We start from the raw sequence: 21,085 nt of genomic DNA on the forward strand, positions 1-21,085 counted from the left end.
TTGATTATCTTTTAGCCGATGATTCTATCAATTACTTATTTTTCTTAATCAAGTAAAGTTTCTGTTTTACAAACCTAAAAATCTAATTGTTTATAATCAGCTGTATTGATTAGTCTAATTACCCATTGATTCATCTGATTTGCACCTATTTTATACTTTGTCAACTCAGAACTTTTAGCTGAAATTCGACTAACAGACCGAACCCTACATGACAGTAAGCTCCTGTAGGTGTTTTCAAACTGCGCATCACACAACTTTTGAAGTATAATATCCCTGGTAGTGGTGCTACCATGGTAACGCAGAGTAGACTGCAGTGCCAGGGGGTGAAAGTATTACCCTGGGGTGTCGAGAAGAATGTAGTGTGAAATTGGCTTTTCTCTGGGTGTGCAATTTACTCATCTATCTATGATACAGCCTCCTCTGAAGGCCATATCTAGATGTGTGAAATTGCCCCCAGGGGTTTTTCAATTTACGCATTAAGAAGTCTAACCAGAGCCACTTACAACGTGCAAGGTCTGAGTAAGCAGTGGTCTCTACTCAACCAACAACGGGGCTTAAGCACTATAACGGCAAGCTCCACTGTGTTGCGTTGCGTTCGGATAGCGTCAACAAAAATTAACCGGGGCGAATGCAATGCACAGCAATGCAACGCAACATCACCATTGGAGCACCCTTCATTGATTAAAAATTCCCTGACGCGACGCCCAATGGGTGTAGTGGAGCTTCGGCGTAAGCAGTCAAGCGTGCTAAGAAAGTGGTTGAGCGCAGCAAATAACCTAGGAAGCAAGTAGACAAACATGGCTTATGTACAAACTACATACAGTGTAGCAAAGCATGCATCTAAATAACGTAACTAGTATTTACATAAGCAACAAACAGATAAAAAGAAGATTTGTATTGCTGGGATTTGTCTAAAGAGGTGAGTCAGACTGCAGGGGGAAATGGCAAGTGAATTTGCAGGCCTGGCTGATGGGAGGGGGCAGGTGTCCATTGCACAGCTTGGGAGCCAAGGCAAGTTTATTTAGCACATATATAGAGGCAATTCAAAAGTACCTCACATGAAACAGACTAAAAGAAAAAGAGCATAGCAAATTACAAAACCAAAAGCACAATAAAAGGCAGAGGTCAGTGTGCATACAAGTCTTTAGCCTGTTTAAAAAAACTGAGTTGGGGCAGATTAAGATCATCTGGAATAATTATTCCACCTAAAATATGTATCTGAATGCAGCTTCACCATTTTGTTTTCATCCTATAAATGGCAGGCCGGTCCCTAATCAAACCCAAGATGTCTAGAGCATGGGTCTTCTACAGGGGATCCTTGGCGATTCTGCATTTGGGGAAAAAGCAGACCAAGTACAGATATATAAATATTTATATATAAATAAATAAATAAAACAACAAACAACAATCATGGAGTACATATCATGTTAAGTTCAATATTGGTTCCAGACAGCGGTAGGCCTCACAAACGGGTGAATCAGCTGTCTCCTATATTGTACCCCTACTATTGTCCCATTGATCACAGCCTGCGGTTCATTTGACCCAAAGTGTTTGTTTCATAAAAATCCACCATAGACATGTTATGAGCTACTTTATGTCAAACAATTCCTTGCAGGTGATTATTTTGATGTGTGTTGGAGTTTGGAAGCGCTCCCTTTCAGTAATGCAACATCCTGCTGCCTCCTGCATTATGTGCAAATTCAAAACAGGTGGTATGCAGGGCCGTTGAGTGATTATTCAATGAGCGCTTCCAAACTCCAATACTTCACCTGCAAGGAATTTCTTGACATAAAGTAGCTCATAACATGTCTACCGTGGACTTTTATGAAACAAACACTTTGCAGATAGAAAGAGGATAATTAAAGCTTTTCGTACAGCTGCAATGTTGGTGAGTTTGACATAATTTAATACAAGATAGGACTTTGTCTGTTTGGATGTATGGGCGGTCATTGGCAAATTGTGGCTAGTTTCCACCCTGCCATTAACTTATGGAATTATGGCCGCTGTGTGCATATGGTCTATTGAGTATTCAAACATGAGTATTCTGAACATTTTGAGCATCTCAGAACATCTGTAGCTCCAACGGTTTAGAAGATAGAGGCGGTCATTTTGGGGTATTTCGCCCCGGCTAGAGAATTTTTCACTGTTCCTAAGTTGTTCGCAGCGGTCATGTTAGAGATATTCTCTAACATGAAGTGCATACATATCTTAGCCAGGTCCTGGAGTACTTGTTGCGGCACACTCCTCATGGAGTCATTATCTTTCTGCTTCAAGGACTTACACAGTAGACTGCAATCAATGCATCGAGAGAAAGATACCCCCCCCCCCCCCCCCCCTCCCCTCCCCTCCCCTCCCCTCCCTTCCCGCAGGCCCCCACCTCACCAGTGTGCCTTCCATTTTTACGACACCACGTTCAAGAGGATCCTGAGCATGCTGAACATGCACCAGATTGGTCGGCAGCATTACAACCTTTCGACATCCACACACGGTGCACAGATTGACGATCTGGCCACCAATCCACCACCTTGCAGCACAAGTCGAGTATCATGATGTGTGATGTGAAGGGCTGTGTGGAGTGAGGCCGTCACTGTACTCCACTTTATTTCATGGCCAACCTGAAGCGGCAATCACTGCTGAGCGGTGTGCGATGCAGCACTTCAAAAGAATGGCACCGCACCAAAGAGCCGGCTGGCCTAATCGTCCTCACAGGAATACAGAGATGGATAACAATCACAGCATTGTGATTGTCAGGAACACATGGCTAGGTAGTTTGGATGGAGAACAGATGTGTATACTGTCAGTGAGGGCCTTTAATTTATAGGGGCTTAAAATACACCTGTCTGCAATTATTAACCAGGGAAGTGCAGGGGAAATTGGGTCAACTGTATCAACTGTCCTGTTTTTCATGAGATAATTCGTTAGGCGGTCAGGTATATGTTTACACCATGGTTCTCTACCTGTGGGTTGGGAGTGGGACCCCACATCCACATCCACACTGAACCTATTTCAGGCAGAACATAAGCCAGCATCAGACAGACAGAGGCAATTGACGCTAATGCATTTAGTCTAGAATAGAATTTATGTTGGATGTCACTGTATATGTTGTCCCCGGCAGGAGGACGCACGCACGCACGCACGCACACACACACACACACACACACACACACACACACACACACACACACACACACACACACACACACACACACACATCATGTTACGGTCAACTTAGTATAACGTCCTAGAGCTTCCCCCCCTGCTGATCCCTTTCTGTCATCAATGCTAGTTTAGAGGCTTCTCCCAGCCTCGCTGTCTCTAATCCACCATGGATATAAATAGTGTGTACACTCGCGCACACACATGCAAGCATAATAATAACACACAGATAATGGGTGCCTCCAAATTTAACACATATCCTTTGTAGATTATCATAGTTTGCGAGTATGTTGTTTATCAATCTGGGAACCCATTCGGTTTAAAGAAATGGCTCTGTTTTTCTCTTTGCCACCTCCTATTTTGTGTAGAAACAAGATCTCAGTTTGGCTCCTCCCCTTTCTCAGTCCACTTCCTCCGTGTGTATTCTCAAACAACAACATTACATATTTAGGGCAGTGGTGCTGACAGATTCTGTGTCTGTCTTGAGAGATGAGTTGTTAATATACGCATGTGTGTGTGCATGTCTGTGTGCATGTATGCATATGTGTGCACTGTTTGTGTCCATGTGCACAAGTGAGAGTGAGTGTGTGTGTGTGTGTGTGTGTGTGTGTGTGTGTGTGTGTGTGTGTGTGTGTGTGTGTGTGTGTGTGTGTGTGTGTGCGTGCGCGCACGTTTGATCTCTGTGCCAGCTGTCCACCAGGGTGAGATTCTAAACGTATTGGTGGCATCAAGTTCTTCTGGTGAACACCCTCTCCTCTCCTCTCCTCTCCTCTCTGCTCTATTTATCACTCAACTCTTTTCTTCTCACCTGTTTATTGTTTAGTTGGATGCCCATTAGCTAGATACTAACTTAGCAGAAGCTACTCTTCCTAGGGTCCACACAGAAATAAATGAATAAGAGAGCGAACGACAGCATTCCGACAGCGGCCATGCAGCGATGACATCGCTGCATGGCACATTGTCGCTTGCGTATTATTGAAAAACATGTATTTTAATGAGATTTCATCACTCGCTCACATTGCTGGCAGTGCGGATGGGGTGTAAGAAAACAGTTAAAAATCTTAAATACAACCAAATGTAAAAAAAAAATCAATCTTGATTATATGGTGTATAGTACATCATTGCATAAATATAACATCTTCATGATCTCTCAACAACCATAGTTACAATTTCAGGTTTACAAATACACTAACACAAGACACCCTAACAGTGTGCAGTATGACAGACGTCTTCTCCTCCTTCCTTAAATATTTATCATATATATTATCTACTGTCTGTCTGTCTCTTCATCCTCTGCTCATTATTTTCTGCGTCCACATTCTCTCCAGTGATTCGTATGTAGTTACTGTACAGACGCATGCGCGCATGTCACAGGTCAGGTTTCCATAAAAATAACGGTAATGGGTCGCACACACCAAGACTGCATTTCAGTAATTCAGTCGTGCATTTTGGACAGGAGACAAACGTTTCAGCTATCCAGCTAATGTCAGGTCAGGTTCCCCAAGCGTTCCATTCCCCAGACTTAGCTTCTGGGCTGCAGCCTGCCTAAAGTTTTGAGGGCCCTTCCTCCTATGCCCAGCTTTCCGGGTTTGGGTAAACACAAACATTGGCTTGTGATTGGCTGATCACCCCATAGCGATAAGTTATTGGCTGAGCAGTACATATTGAAGATAAAAGTGTGATTGGCCGGAATGAGAGGATGTATGATGATAAGAGTGCCCCTCACTTCACACGGGTGTGATTTTATTTACAACAATTCACAAACATGTCCAAATTAGGGATCCTGGTTGAAACTTGTCGTTAAATTGCCTTTGTGCCGTCACAATCTGTTACTATCACTCAACCCAATTGAGATTGCTTGCTGTTTCTTTTGAATTGGGAAGAGCTGGTTGGCACAGAAAGCAGCATCCACTGCCAATACAAAGTATGCATTGAGCTAAGTGAGAATAGATTGAGAGAAGCCAACCTAAACATTAGCGTTGCATGTTCATTAGCCTGCCATAGCTGACAACATATTTGTCTCTGCATCAGCTGAAAGGCTGACAAGATTGTAAATCTGGGCTCGGGCCGGCCTAGCGGTCCGAACAGATCCCGATTCTTAGCTCAGTGGAAATAGCCAATCTATTTGATTGAATGTTAAATATGTTGTGTGTGTGATCGACTAACCAATCTCTCTCTTTTCTGTTTCTCTCCATCTTGTGATTTAATTGTCTCTTTCCCGAGACTATGCAGGCATGATCTGCCACCTTTCTGATATTGCATCTCATCCTCATAATGGAAAGTTGACATACTGTAGGCTGGTGGTAATTTACTAGTGCTCAGAAAGCAAGCTCTTGACACACAGAATGCAGTAGCAAGTGGTATGTGTGATGTTTGTGTGTGAAAATCGTCCTCACAGTAGAACGATATGATTTACGATATCGCCAAAGATCGCACAGTCTGTATAGACTTTAGAGAGAAATAAAACGCTGATGAAGAGCATCACCTTTGCCCTTTGGGGAATAGTGGGGATGTTATGAGCGACTCACTTTTCATAATTATACAACATGCCATGGCGCTGAAGTCAACCTCATACCCGTCAATCCGCCTTTGAAAAGGATCTTACCATATCTATGACCTTTGTAGATTGGCTATATATTTTCTCTGTGAATACAGGTGTGTGTCTTGCAGTGATGTGTGGGCCGAGTTAAAAAAATATCTAAGAAAAAAAACACCTGACCCCACCCGACCCGCCGCCGACCTTACCCATGGGTCGGGTCACGACCCCGACACACAGGTCGGGTCGTGACTCGACACGCAGTAGTATAGTCTGCATGGTGTGGTGTGTTGTGGTTTAGTTTGGTCTGGTGTACCGCCAAAATGAATCAGGCTTGTGTGGAATGTGTGGATTATGGATGCAACCTGTGTCTTCTGAGATGTCTGGCAGTGTGAGCCTTTAACCTGTGTCAGGCAAGTCTGTCTGAAACTGTCTGTCTCAAGACCAATTGACTGTGTGTTATGTTATTTATGATTGAGATTAATGAGCAAGGCATTTGAGTTTTCTGCTGTTTTGGGATTTTCAGTTTTTGTTCTCAATACGCTTATGTAGATATGCAATTTTCACAATTTCTGAACATGTGTACATATTGGGGTGAGGGTGCCAGGTTGACTTTATTTTTTTGAGGGGGGTTGTACAGAATGTGTCTACAAAGTACTTAATAACTTGTAATTAATAACTAACGTGTACAGTATAGCCTCTGCACACGGTTTGGAACTACTGCTGTTACAGACATTAATCTAATGAACTAATTACTTTTGTTTTTGCATATGCAGTGCATCCATAGTTAAAACATCCTGCTCAGGTATAGCTAATAACCAATTCAGCTATCCGGTATCACTTTCTTTCTTTCTTTCTTTCTTTCTTTCTTTCTTTCTTTCTCTTGGAGTCTTTCTTTTCTAATAAGGCTGTGGTATAGATGTCCTGCTGGTCTTGTCAGAACCTTTTTATAGTGGCAGTCTTCTCAACACTTTGGCTCTAATGGACATTTGGAGCACTTTATCCCAGAGGGATAGGGTTACACACACACACACACACACACACACACACACACATGCACACGCGCACACACACGTACATGTCGCACACGCACACAAACAAAAACACACAACCACAATTATAAGCCCCAACGTACACAAACTAGGCGGCATGCACGCACACGCAGAGTTTATGTACAGGTATGTGTGTGTGCCATGGCTTGCATACATGTATGTAAGCAATGGCATACATGCCCCCAACCTCCCTCTCCCTCATGGAGAAATCCCCATGCAGTTAGGTTAAGCCAGGGGGAGTCTCTGTGTCTCTTTGCACAGTAGCAGACAGTGCAGTGTGTGTGTGTGTGTGTGTGTGTGTGTGTGTGTGTGTGTGTGTGTGTGTGTGTGACTGCATGCATGATGCATGGTGTCAGTAGCGTGGCTTAGATTTCACTGTCACTATCTTCATCACCCAGTCTGTGAGTTGCTCGCCCTGGCAGTCTCTATTCCTTCTGCTTTATACCCGACGCACCCTGCGTCTGTCTGTCTGTCTGCTTCTTCATCTTTCTGATTATCATTGGGTTTTTCTGTCCGACGGTTGGTCAGTGTCTCTTTCTGCCTTCCTGGATCATGGATATGTGTCTGCTCCTCTGACCGCCTGTCTGTGTGTCTGTCTGTGTGTCTGTCTGTGCGTGCAGAGCGAGCTCGTCCGGTCATGGCCGCCAGCGCCAGTTCCAGCGGCGTGGAAGTTCTGCTCTCCAACCTGCAGGTAAGGACCTACTACAGTATAGGAACTATACAGCCTGCGTGTGAAGTGTGAACATGTGTATGTGTTGTTGTGGCGAGTTTTCTTTCTGTAGTGATTTGCACTGAGCTGGGATCGAACCCCGCTCTCCCACTCAGCAAACCAACACACAAAAAGTGGGGCACCACATTTCGTTCACTGATATGTTGCTGGCAGTGCCCAAATGAAGTGAGATGAGATGTTGTAAAAACCAGGGTGTTACTGCATGTGCTTTCACGTCTTTCTTATAGTTGATTAACTGTAAAAATAACAACATCTCTGCAATAATCCCGCCGATCTACAATCTCACAAGGCATCTTATTGCATTCTGGATAACAGAATAAACAAAAGAAGAAAACCAAGTTAACAGTAAGCATAGAACATGCTCTCGATGAGCACGCATTCACAAAAGGAGAAATATCTTTTTAGCAGCACAATTGATATGTAAAATTACATATTATGTATTGCCTCAGTAAAAACAGGCCAACTTTAAGCTATACATCTCTGTGACCAAATCACATTCATATATGGGCTACCCTTCCTTTTTGACATTTCATTTTTAAGACATTACAAAACACCATTTTGAAAATGACACAGAAAACGCATCACATTAATAGTTATTATTACTAACTTTCTGTAACTGCTCAATTTGGCAGCTCACACACTCACTCAAACCTGTAATCGTGTGATGTGACAATGAAGTAGATTCTGATATACATGAAGGCTATACATCAGGGGTTATTGCCATGATAACCTTGGTGAATTGTTTTGCCAAAACTAAAAACTAAAACTAAAAACCTTAGAGAACTGTCCTTGTGGACTCCTATTGTGGCATACATAGTGTCATAGTACATCAGTGTCATACATAATGAAGAAAACATGGAGACTCACACTCAGCTATTTCGTCTTATGATTAAAATAAGAACATTATAATGTTATATATCTATATAATATGAAAAGGGGGAATTATCTTCCTAATATAATTGAATATTTATATTGTACATTCAAATATAAGGCAGCTAGTTAGAAGACATTGAGGTTTCTCCTCTGTGTCTTTCTTTATCTCCCACTTGTTGACAGTGTTGTTTGAGGCACACATTTGGTTGAAATTATAACTTCTTTGATAACAAATTCTCACTCACTTATTGATCATATAGTTTTTTTTCTAATCCCCCCCTTATGCCTTTTAATTTTAATGTTTTGGTTTGCTTAGTTTAGAGATTTGTAAATATTTATTCTCTTAATAAAGTAGTTTCTTTTGTTCTGTTTTTGTAAAGAGACTTTGAGTACAGAGAAAAGCGCTATATAAATTGGATGTATTAGTATTTATATTCTTTGGACCCACACCTACAGTATAGCTTTTGAGAGTCATTATTTCTAAAGTCTTTATTTTGTCTTGGACACAAGTTAATAGTCTTCTTGGTCTCGTCTTAAAGAGGTAGTTCTATCAATTACACACACCATCAAGCCTTGAATTAATGGAGATTTATTCGTTTTTGTCACATTCCTGAGCCAATAATTTGATGACCAGCAGTGTGTACTACTGACCGATGAATGGACCCGAAAGGATCCATTTGGTTACATTGGATCTGCAGTCAGTTTAGCTTTTGAGAGTCATTGGATCTACAAGGTCACTAAAAGATATCACAATTCACAACTTGTAGAACTTGTAGAATTGTCTCTTCGCCCCCAGAATAAGGACGCTATGGTTCGTGTATAGTTAATCTTGATATATACGGCTATTTAGAAAATCTCATGTTCTGCTATTCTAGTTTATATTATATTCTAGTTGTCTTTGAGAATAAATATGGCTATGACTATGTGATAAACACATTATTATCACCCAGCATTGATTATTAGTACCTCGTATTATTATCCAACATCGGACACAGCAGCATCAGCTAATGAGCTTACAGACTGATACACTAAAAACTACTCGTAACTCGTAGCATGGCATTATGCGCCGATCTGAGCTTGTACAGTATATCTGCTATTTGTTAATAGCCAATGTATAAAATAATGCTTTTTAGCTCATATCTAAAATGACACAGATGCTTTCCCCGTTTTAATGGGTTAAAACTAGTACTTCAAACCTAAAACGATTACCTTTCTGGGCTCATGTTATAGAAGTGTATATTGGTACGTCTCTAAATGTTATGATGAATTGAAAACGGTGGACCCTCTTGTACACAAGTGTAATGCTTTATGGTGTCGTCCACTCACAGTTAACAGTTTTTGTATTGAGAAAACTGTTAATAAATTATTTCACCATGGTGAATGGAATTGGATTTAATGGTGTTAACAATGTGCAAGGCAATGTGCAATGGATAGAAGTTAAGATTAACGTGACAGCCAATTGTCTGTTTCCTTAAGACGTGGTCTGGTATACAGATTATTGCTTGTTGATACTTGATAAACAGCTTGGAAACAGCTGAAGATGGCTCGGCTCGTTGTTAATTCTGAGCAATGGAAAAGTAGCACGCATGCATGCACGCATGCACGCACACAAACACACACACACACACACACACACACACACACACACACACACACACACAGATGACGATGATGACAGTGTGTTGAAATGTTAGCTTAAAATATATGTCAACACATGGAGAGGAGTGTGCTTTTTTCTTCTTTTTACCAGTAGGCCTACTGAGCACTGGTAAAAGCTTAGTTAATAGTTGTACATCAGGGATTATATCATAGATAATTCCCTTAATGGCTTTATTTTTAGATGCTGAGATTGTTTTACAAGAACAATTAAGTTGTTAAAATGTAACCAAGCTATAGCTCGGCTATACCTGACTTGAGTCAGCGTTGTCCAAAGATTACATTTAGTTTGTAAAACAATCTTTTCAGCATGGACTACACCTTTGAAATCAGTCTGCTCTTTCCCTATTTTTGGGCCTATGTTTGGCTAAAATAGTAGTTTTCAATCCCATGCCTGGACTTGCAATGCAATAAATTGTAATTAATTAAACCCATTACCTATCTTAACTACATCAACCCTATCGCCCGGGGCGGGCCTGTCATAATAGGCAAACTTAAATAGACGACCGTTGGAAATAGCCTAGGCGATCTACAAGCTCACAATGCGTCACAAATGTGGCACTTTGTGAGCTTGTACATCAGCCATTTTCAGTGTTTGACGTACAATGAAGTATATATAGGGGTTTGAAGTTGTTAACGAAATTCAAAACACCATTTGATCGGTCAACGCTGTTGTCATGTGCACAAGACCATAGAACCATGACCTGTTTGGGGCGCACTGTGTGAAGCACTGACACGAGAGGCTCTTCACATGGATTATCGCTTAATTAAACTTGATATACTGTGCGTCAGTGAACTATCGGGTGCTGCTTTGTGGACTGAATGTGTGTATTAAAAGAAAGCTGCATTGATGGGTCGGACCAGCTGGATTGACCGGTACTGTGTGTGGAGACACATAAGATAGATAAATGACTGTATGCTGAAAGCAACAGTATGGTGTGTGTGTGTGTGTGTGTGTGTGTGTGTGTGTGTGTGTGTGTGTGTGTGTGTGTGTGTGTGTGAAAACAGAGAGTAAAAGTCCAGGAAATCAAAATGTACTTGACTAAAAGTATTGGTATCAAAATGTAGGCCAAAAGTACTCAATATGCAGAATGTCCCATTTCTCAAGTTTTAAATGTAATAGCAGATCTATAAGCTCACAATGTGTCACATCGCAACACATTGTGAGCTTGTAGATCGGCTATTTTCAAATGGCCGGCATGTTATTCTCTTACAGCAGGGGTTCCCAAACTGTGGTGCGTGACATGAAAAGGGTACTGGCGGTTTTATGGCAAAATGTTGTAAGGAGATGTATAGAGCAGATACGGGAGTATACAGCAGCTGCATGTCTCTCAGTGCAGTGACATTCTGTGATTATTTGCCATAATCATTTTAAAAATGTATAATTTTCGGGCCAAATACAACGAGACTGAGCGTTGGGGGGGGTGCGTCAGCTAGGTCAGGAGGTAACAGGGGGTGCACAGCCAAAAAAGTTTGGGGGCCGCTGTCTTCTTGGAGTATATAATAATAGTAATAACATGGTGGCTGAAAGTGTTATTGCACTATGGGCCCGTATGGGCCAGGCACTATGCATTGCGCGCGTTCACGTGCCATGCCCCATACGTGAACGCTATGTTTCATAAGTGAACACTATGTTTCATAATTGAACGCTATGTTTCATACGTGAATGCAGTGACGCACGCAATGATATTCAATGGCCCAGCATGTTCACGTACCCAGAATGCACTGTGCGTGGTGCCCTCTTGCGAGTGCTGCAACAGAGGTTGCTACCCCCTGTTGCCCTGCCAGACTTTCCTGGAGGTCAGCTGTCTCTCCAGCATCACTGTCCGACCTTCCTCGGTTGCCAACCAGACTTTCCTGGAGGTCACTGGTTGCCCAGGGAGTTCAGTAATGAACATTTGTAATGTTCTTGTGAAGCAAGTGCTATGCTACTTAAGTATAATTTTGATTATTATTACGTAAGATATTTCCATTATGCCATAAGTAGACCATCACTTACACCGACCATATAGGCCTACAGTACTCAACCAGCCCACAAAGCAGCCAGTTTGTCAGTGCATTTCCAACATGGGGATTTGTGTGGCTTCCTCTACACACTGCACACAGTAATTTATGCCGTAGTGTTATTTGACTTCAGGGTGTGATGTTAACATGAAGGATACAAGTGTATGTTTGTTTCCTTGAGGTGTTATATTAGTCGAGCTTTATCAGCAGATTTGTTTCTGCATGCGGCTGTGAGTGTGCTGAGGCTGCCTTTTATTGTTCAAACACAGAGGGACAGAAATGGTCCCCTGATTACAAATAGCCTAGGGCCTAGTGTACGTCGTCTCTGTTGGGTGGAAACATGTCCTCCCTGCAGATCTGCTACTTTTGATACCTTTGTGTGACACTGTAGTTTGATCAAGTAGGACGTAAATATTTCCAAAAAAATTACATTTTGAATATGGAGATAAGAGATTTCTGCCTGACAGCAACCACAATGGGAAAGTAGAAGTCCGGAGTAGAAGTAGAAGTCCGGGATTCAAAGTCCTACAGTACCAATTATTTATATTCTTTAATTTGAAGTTTTGGACATTTGAGGTTTCACTTTCCACAGACAGAAACAATATAATACAGATTAGGGAAAGTAAAGAGAACCTTTAGCAGCAATGGAGTGTACACAAATGAAACAAGAATAATTTAGTTGCCGGGATAGAATATAAAGTAAATATTATAGATAAGTACAATATGTGCAAAGAACAATTATGTTCACTGAGTTTGGTCCCCAAAAAAAATAATTGAAATACAGACGATGCATATTCTATTGAGAGCAAAAGGGGGTATTGGATTTGAAGATTTGATCTGGTACAATAGTTTTGTTTAGAGATGGCTTCAGGCCCCATCGTTGGGGGGCTGTGTGATTATGAACCCACGCTCCCACTCACAAAGGCCACCAGCGGTGACTTGCATACATTTTCCTCATATCTCAGCGTGAGATAAATGCAATCCTAATTACGCATTTAGCAGACGTCCGTACAACTCACAAAGTGCAGTCACAAGTATCGCATACAGCTGCTATTGAGAGAGAGAGGGAGAGCTCTGCAAAATATATTCTAAACATGGTATTACCCATAACCATAACAAGAACGAAAGACGTTGAGTTGAAGTGGATAATCATGTATCCATCTATAACTCTGAGAGGGTACAGATGTCCCTTTAATACAGGTCCATATTTGTACAACCTGAGAGATAAACACACTGCAGATTGTGCAGTGTACAGGTTCTTTCAATCCCAGCTGTCATTACCCCATACCAGATTTATGTTTAAAAAACTTATATTCCACATTTATTTTTCAAGATATTATTAGTGCTCTTGGACTATACTATACTATACTATACTATACTATACTATACTATACTATACTATACTATACTATACTATACTATACTATACTATACTATCACTTATTTTGGTCTTGTTTTCATAGACCTGGTTTCTTAAATCTGGCAACACTGATCCCAGCGTTGACGTGCAAAGAGATGTTATGATTCAGGGCTTTGGGCCAGAGACAGAGTGTCGCCTCCTCTGTCTTAATGAGCTGAAGTCATTATTAACAACAACTGTCACAAAGAGGCTACAGGATGTGGAGTAGGACGGAGAAGCTAGAGTCATTATGCTGCTCGCCATGTTGCGTAAGAACTGTCACAGAGGGCTGTTCTACACCGTGGTTCAACCACTTCTGTTCTTTTTTTGCTTCTTTTTTAAGAATGTTTCCACTGAAAATGAATTGGTTCAGAACCCTACAATTTAGGCATTTAGCAGACGCTCTTAATACAGAGCGTTTTACATTAAGCAGGAGCAAAAGCGTGGCAATACATTGCATACATTTCCATCACATACATTTCCAGACTCCGGCCATCACTCCCAGACTCTGTTGCAGAGACCCTCATTCACATTTTCATCTCCTCCCGTCTGGATTACTGTAATGGTGTCCTGTCCGGCCTCCCTAACAAGGCCCTTGACAGATTACAGTATGTCCAAAACTCAGCTGCCAGAGTGCTCACCCGTGCATCACCTACAAACTGCTCCTCCTCACCTATACAAATCCCTTCATGGCTTTGCCCCATGGTATCTGTCTGACCTCCTCCAGGACTACACCCCTGAGCGGAACCTGAGATCCTCAGAAATGGAGCTCCTCACCATCTGTCACGCTAAAAAGCCTCGGCGATAGAGCCTTCTTTGTGGCAGCCCCTGCCCTTTGGAACTCTCTCCCCTTGGAGATTCGCCAGATACCTACATTGGACTCTTTCAAGTCGGCACTGAAGAGACATTTGTTCACTCAGGCTACGGGCCATGATGGAGTCTGAAAAGGTGGGTTTTCAGACTACGACGAAAGATTGGGAGTTGAGGCTGCAGTGCTGATTGTAATGGGAAGTGCATTCCAAAGTTTTGGAGCCAGAAGGGAGAAGAGTTTTGGACGTGTGGAGCTAAAAGTTGGTTCTTGTCCTGACCTGGGAACCAAAGTGTGTCACTATATGTGTCACTATATTCTACAGGACAGAGTCAAATGGGACTGGAGAAGATCATGATACTTTTCTGGAAATGGAATCCAAATGGCTCTGATCTGTTTATTATTTAGTTCTGCTTAATACTTTTCATTGGTTCACTATTTATAACACAGGCACACTTAAAATAGCAAATATAGCGTGTGAGCTTGTAGACCTAGCCTGGAAAATGAGACGACGGCTTGTATAGCTATTTTTGCTTACTTTTGTGTGACACTGTAGTATGATGAATAGGGCATTAATTTACAAAACTAATAACACAAAAGGTTGAAATATGTAGATACAAGTTTTCTAACCGACAGCATCAATATGCTTTTATTTAGATGCCATGATTCAATTATGCCTCTAAGTTTACAATAACAGCTGGCCTCTGAGCTGTGGACAGGAACCACATTGTGTTGAATAAAACAAGCTTAAAATAATGAGTATGTGTATCTTTGCTATGCATAAACAACGGCTGGCCTGAATGCTGCAGAGATAGTCTGCATAGAATAGAATTAAGTCGAACAAAGCACAATTAAATATTCAATCTGGTTGTAAAATACCCCTGTCAACTGTCATAACTTTGAATGATTGTAAACATAACAAAGATTCCACATTCCACGTGATACTTATTGTCTGCTCAGTGTGCTGCCACTTTCATTGGCACACTTCTCTTGCCTTGTTAGTAATAATCCGCTATTTTATATGCTACTCTGTATATTACATATTATATTGTGTACATTATATACATATCTATTATGTATACAATGTATGTATGGATGCAAAAATACGTAAATACTTGACATGAATAAGTCATGAAGTATTAGTGTGTTTTCTGATGTGATTGTGTTGATTGAAGAGAAGCAAGCGTTGTCTCACTTCTTTTTAAATGAAAGCCTTTGGCACTGCCTGTTACTACGGGGTTTGAATCTTGTGCTTGTAATTTTATTTGCTTATTTACAGTCTCATGGCCGAAATGCCGGAGACTATGTTTTGGCACCTGTCCGTCCATCCGTATGAATAGCTAAGTTCTGGCCCCGGTTGACCGATTGGCGCGAAACTCTGCCTAGTAGGTCAAAGAAGAGCCTCTGCCCTACTTTATTATTTATTTTATTTTTAATTGGTGGTGTGTTGCTATGCAGGCCGCTTCACCCTTTGGCCTTTAACTCTGGAGCCGTTGGTCGTACAATCAAATTTGCACAAATTTAATTTGTGTATTTTCTTCAAAACACACATTTTGCTACTACGCTGTCTGATGTGATCAAAACATATTTTTCATATTTGGTTCCATTTGTACACTCTCAGAGTTAAATTAACACTGATGATGCTACAGTGTAGATTGGGGGTGTCCGAGAGATCAAAATTGTACGAAATGGGAGGTCCGTGGTCTAATGCATATCAAAATTGGGGCCCTTGAAATTACAATGGTTGAGAATCGCTAAAAGTCTTCTCTCTGGCATATATTTTCATAGGGGGCCGCAGGCGGACCACTGGTACAATGCACATATGCATTCACACGCACACACACATACACGCACACACACACACACACAGGATGGCTGCACAGACACAGGATGGCTGCACAGTGCACAGACAGACCTGGATCACAGCTACAAAGATATAAAGGATTTAGGAGCCTTGGTCTGCAGACTGCAGACACTGATTTATGAGCAGAGGGACGCTTTGGATATCATGTCCTCATATATGCGTGCCGTGTATGAGGACACACACACACACACACGGTATCCTAGTGGCATAACTATTACTGTCTACATAAGTATACTACTGTAAATGCTGGACTGTGCTTAGATGTGCACAGAACATGTGCGGTGCATGCGTACCAGGCACGTGCACACATGTCACATAGACATCATAGGGGGCTTCAGCCCCTGCCCTTTTACCCGTCTGTAAAACAACTGCACTTTCCAGACCATGAATGTAGCATTTACTATGGTGAAAGAAATGCAAATGGCCTCCTCTCCTTTACATGACATACCCGATAATTGATTTATTCTGAACTCTCCTGATCTTGAGCGCAGCATTTTGCGTTGAAAGAATGTGTTTAGAAATCCATGTCATCGACAAGCTCTCAATGCGTTGCATGCAGTGCGACGCGTTGAGAGCTTGTAGAACAGGTATTTTCTTCCAAAAGTGCCCTCTTCAGGAATTTCAGCCCTTGCCTCTGTAACACTCTCTTGCACGTCCCTGATGCGTACTGTATGCAGGCTGGCAAACACAACTCTAGGACCATGTGACACACTGTGAGCGCACTTAAACAAAGCCTCCTGGGTGATGGGCATGGGATCCAGGCCCAGTGTTAATCCTGACAGGTGGCCATGCGTGGCTTTACCAACATTTCCCATAAGCCAGTCCAAATGCTAAATAACCTCTGTGTGTTGGACCCATGGTCCTCTCACATTACAATTTAAGAGGGGCCACCAGGGTTATGCTGAATTTAATCATTTATAATCCCTATTTTATGCGTAGGCTATTTGAAAAGGTTCAATGTGAGCGCACTAAGCTTGTAGATCTGCTATAAAAAATATATATAATAATAATACCGGTAAATGACACGATCTAAATGTCTCAATAGAAGAGCAGGGAGACAAAATACAACCACCCCAATTGTAAAAAGTTGCAGAGATTCTTCCTTGGCCTACTTCATAATAATCGGTCCAACCGGGACAGAACTTAGCTGTTCTGTCTGGACTTCAGACAGGAGACAATACAACTGAAAAATAAGACAATTACAATGCAGTCAAAACCCACAGTAAAAGGCAGTGACAAACTGCCTTTATTATTCTAGTATTTAGCTTTAATTTAAAATAAGTTAGAGTTCTGCTTCTCCGCACCACGCTCACATCAGAAAACATACAAAATAAATTCAAATAAATGTATTTACATATTTCTGTAGACAATTTTATTTAGTCACAATTTTAATCACAAAGTCTAGTTTGGGCATGACATTATAGGAGAAATGTTTCTAAAAAAGATTAAAATAGCAGAACACTTTTTCATGATACTGTCATTGTAACTGTAGGGCAAAGCCGGCATGGTTGTAACGAAAGTGGACACTCAGTGTTACATTTCTGTGCATATGGGATTAATTGTAAATAATGGCATGCTCCATAAATGTAACAACGCAAAAAAAATCCATTAAACATATTGTTTTCAGCTTATATCAATTATGTTTCATTGAAGCAACTCTTTAACATTGTTTTCATACCATGGATGTGATAAGAAAATGTACCAAACATAATATTACTGGATGTTCCAGTTGGGAGTCAGTTCAATGGGAAAATACATTGATTACACATTACTAACTGCATAGTGTCTAAAAACCAACTCAAAAACGAATGAAGAACATACCGGTAAGCATGCAGAAATCCATGTCGATTTTATCTCATCAACATCAAAGACAAGATTTGTAGATCACAGATACTCGAGGTGAAATCTTCTACGCATTTTGAGAAAATCCAGTTTTCCGTCAATAATTCCCAGTAGGATGAAGGAAAACACTTGAACCTTCCTGGGCACGTAGAGTACGTTGCTGTACATATACTGACGCAATGACGTCATGATGGCGTTGACCAATCAAGAGATAACTTGCGTGTTACAACCATGACGCGTTACAACCGTGGCGGCTCTCCCCTACTACTAGAGAGGGGCTGCGCAACTGATATGCATAAGGATATGTACTGCAATCTATGAGCCAAATCTATATCAACGTGGTGGTCCTTGACCTGAAAACGTTTGAGAACAGCTGTCCTACTTTATGGCATTTCTGATTTACTAATCTGTACACATGTGAATTCACATTTCCATGTGTCTTCTTATGAAATGTGAATTCACAGGACCAGGATGGTTTACTACGCTAGTAGTAAATATGTACAATATTTCAAGAAAGTTAAAAGCTCACACCCCCCGACAGAGGGGTTTTTTACAAATTGGAGAGGGGTGGTGGTGAGTGGTCACCTTAACCTGATTATTCTCGGAATTAAGTGCATGTACAGTGCGTGCTGCCAGTTTGTGTGTGTGTTTAGCAACAGTCTCTCGTTACAGTGCCAAAACACTGCAGGACCCCGGGGGGATTCTAGCAGGCATATGTTTGGCCACCTCCTCTGCTCTCTGCATGCACCACTACAACAGGCCACTACAACATAGCCTGCTGTGCTGCTGACTGTTGCATGCAAATGGTTATTTAAATCAGGCAGATAATGGTGCATGCGTGTGTGTGTGTGTGTGTGTGTGTTGTGTGTGTGTGTGTGTGTGTGTGTGTGTGTGTGTGTGTGTGTGTGTGTGTGTGTGTGTGTGTGTGTGTGTGTGTGTGTGTGAGTGTGTGTGAGTGCGTGTGTGTGTGTGTGTGTTTGTGTGTGTGTGTGTGTGTGTGTGTGTGTGTGTGTGTGTGTGTGTGTGTGTGTGTGTGTGTGTGTGTGTGTGTTTGTGTGTGTGTGTGTGTGTGTGTGTGTGTGTGTGTGTGTGTGTGTGTGTGTGTGTGTGTGTGTGTGTGTGTGTGTGTGTGTGTGTGTGTGTGTGTGTGTGTGTGTGTGTGTGTGTGTGTGTGTGTGTGTGAGTGTGTGTGAGTGCGTGTGCGTGTGCGAGAGCGCGAGAGAGAGACACTGCGACCTCATGGGTTCAGGTGAACTCAATGCTACTGCCACCACACCAATTTACATAAGCTGAATACAGTAAGCAGTACTGTAGTAATACTGTACCCACGTGCGTGTGTATGTGCACATGCGTGTTTGCTACTTTATACTGTATGCAGGGATTTGTAGATTGTTCTCTACAATCAATATGTTAAATAGATTGAAACCTTAAAACTACAAAAGAGAGTGACTTGCACTTGCAAGCTTCTCTCTGCTTCACAGAATCAAAGAGAGGTCGGCATACTCTGCAACCCCATCTAGTGTTGGCATAACTTACAATGCCTTGATTACCATATTATGCTGCTTCTTATGTAAGGGCATTGGTTGATATCAAATGTATTTTTTTAAATCAACGTTTAGCCTCCCCCCGCCCCCATATTCTCACCAATTTAATCATACCTCTCTCTGTCAATGTTGCTGATTACATATTTTATTCAGATTCAGTTTGATATGGGGAACAAATACAAGGAAATGAAGGACACGTGCAGCACAGCACAGTAAGGTCTCCTGCTGGGAGTCGAACCATAATAACCATGCAGCTAAATGATACAGATGGAACTCTTTAATATAATCTACAACAGAGAAACGTATCCCTGCTGTCTGCAAGAAACCAGCTAACTCCAATGTTCATTTTTCAGGAATTGAAAAAAAAACATCCAGCTCAAGTGGAGATTTTTGTCGTTCAATAGCACAGAAAAAGATGGATAAACGAGTGGAGTTAGCTGTTTTGGCAGATAGTTTGAGGATCCAATAGACTTAGGAGGTTTTTGTAGAAGTGCTTTATAATATTTTTCATTGGTTCAATATATTTTTAACCAACACACAGACGTAAATGTGCCCTGATTTATGACAAAAAAATATCAAAAACCTCAAAAATGTAGTTGGGTGGTTTCTTCCGGACAGAAATGAAATTATGGCAATTTTTTTTATGCAAAGGTTTGTTGACTCTCTCTCTCTCTCTCTCCCTCTCTCCATCACTCTCAACGTATGAAGAACTTAGGGGACATCGAGAGCACTTTGAACATCCTCAATGTTCTGGATGAACTTTTGTCCGCTGGTGAGTTCGGTTTTGAATTATGTTGACTTCAATTTTAAATTGACCTCCTCTCCCCCTAGTAATAGTACATTGTGTTAACCTCTTAAGCCCTACGGCAGGCTATACTTGTAGAAGACAGCTGGTCTACAAGCTCACACATTGTGTCACGTTATTTGAAGCATTTACACTTTCTATGAAAACGTTTTGAAATGTTTCCTCTATATTGACAAGCTTGAAAGTGATTAACTAGCGCAAATCCCTGCTCTCCCTGTGTGTGTGTGTGTGTGTGTGTGTGTGTGTGTGTGTGTGTGTGTGTGTGCGTGTGCGTGTGCGTGTGCGTGTGCGTGTGCATGTGCTTGTGCGTGTGCGCGTGCGCGCGGCAGGTTCAGACCGGCGTATCCACTACATGATCAGTAAAGGAGGAAGCGAGGCTCTCCTAACTGCCATGGTAAAAAGCGCCAGGAGTTTCAACCCCAACTACACCCTCCTGCTGCCGTTACTGCACCTACTGGCAAAGCTTGGGCGCAGAGGTTAGTATCTTCAACTTACCGTTTCTGTAGGCCTACCTACTGGCAAAGCTTGGGCGCAGAGGTTAGTATCTTCAACTTACCGTTTCTGTAGGCCTACCTACTGGCGAAGTTTGGGCACAGAGGTTAGCATCTTCAACTTACCATTTCTGTAGGCCTATACCTACTGGCAAAGGTTGGGCACAGAGTAGGGATGTCCTGATCGGTTCGGGTGAGCGGAAATCGTAGCCGATCATGTCATTTTAAAATGATCAGGATCGGGAGAAATAAATCGATTACATTTTTTCCCTGCTTTCATATGACATGAAAAAAAAAAACCCACAATGACAGTCCTTCTATATAG

General features: G+C 41.7%; 1 protein-coding gene across 3 annotated transcripts in view; it reads left to right on the forward strand.

The window, feature by feature from the left end:
* The window catches only part of agbl1 (AGBL carboxypeptidase 1), a 200,457-nt gene that overhangs the window by 10,824 nt on the left and 168,548 nt on the right, over positions 1–21,085 (forward strand). For 2 of the 3 annotated variants that reach the window (XM_083762454.1, XM_083762455.1), the window contains exons 2-4: positions 7,365–7,435; positions 20,173–20,236; positions 20,599–20,745. In XM_083762454.1, the coding sequence (XP_083618580.1) occupies positions 7,365–7,435; positions 20,173–20,236; positions 20,599–20,745 (282 nt within the window). Of the gene's footprint in view, positions 1–7,076; positions 7,146–7,364; positions 7,436–20,172; positions 20,237–20,598; positions 20,746–21,085 lie in introns of those variants that run through there. The other variant, XM_083762456.1, reaches the window with a different exon arrangement.

The sequence above is a fragment of the Protomyctophum parallelum genome (assembly GCF_964188405.1).
Source record: "Protomyctophum parallelum genome assembly, chromosome: 4".
In the NCBI taxonomy this organism is placed as follows: domain Eukaryota; kingdom Metazoa; phylum Chordata; class Actinopteri; order Myctophiformes; family Myctophidae; genus Protomyctophum; species Protomyctophum parallelum.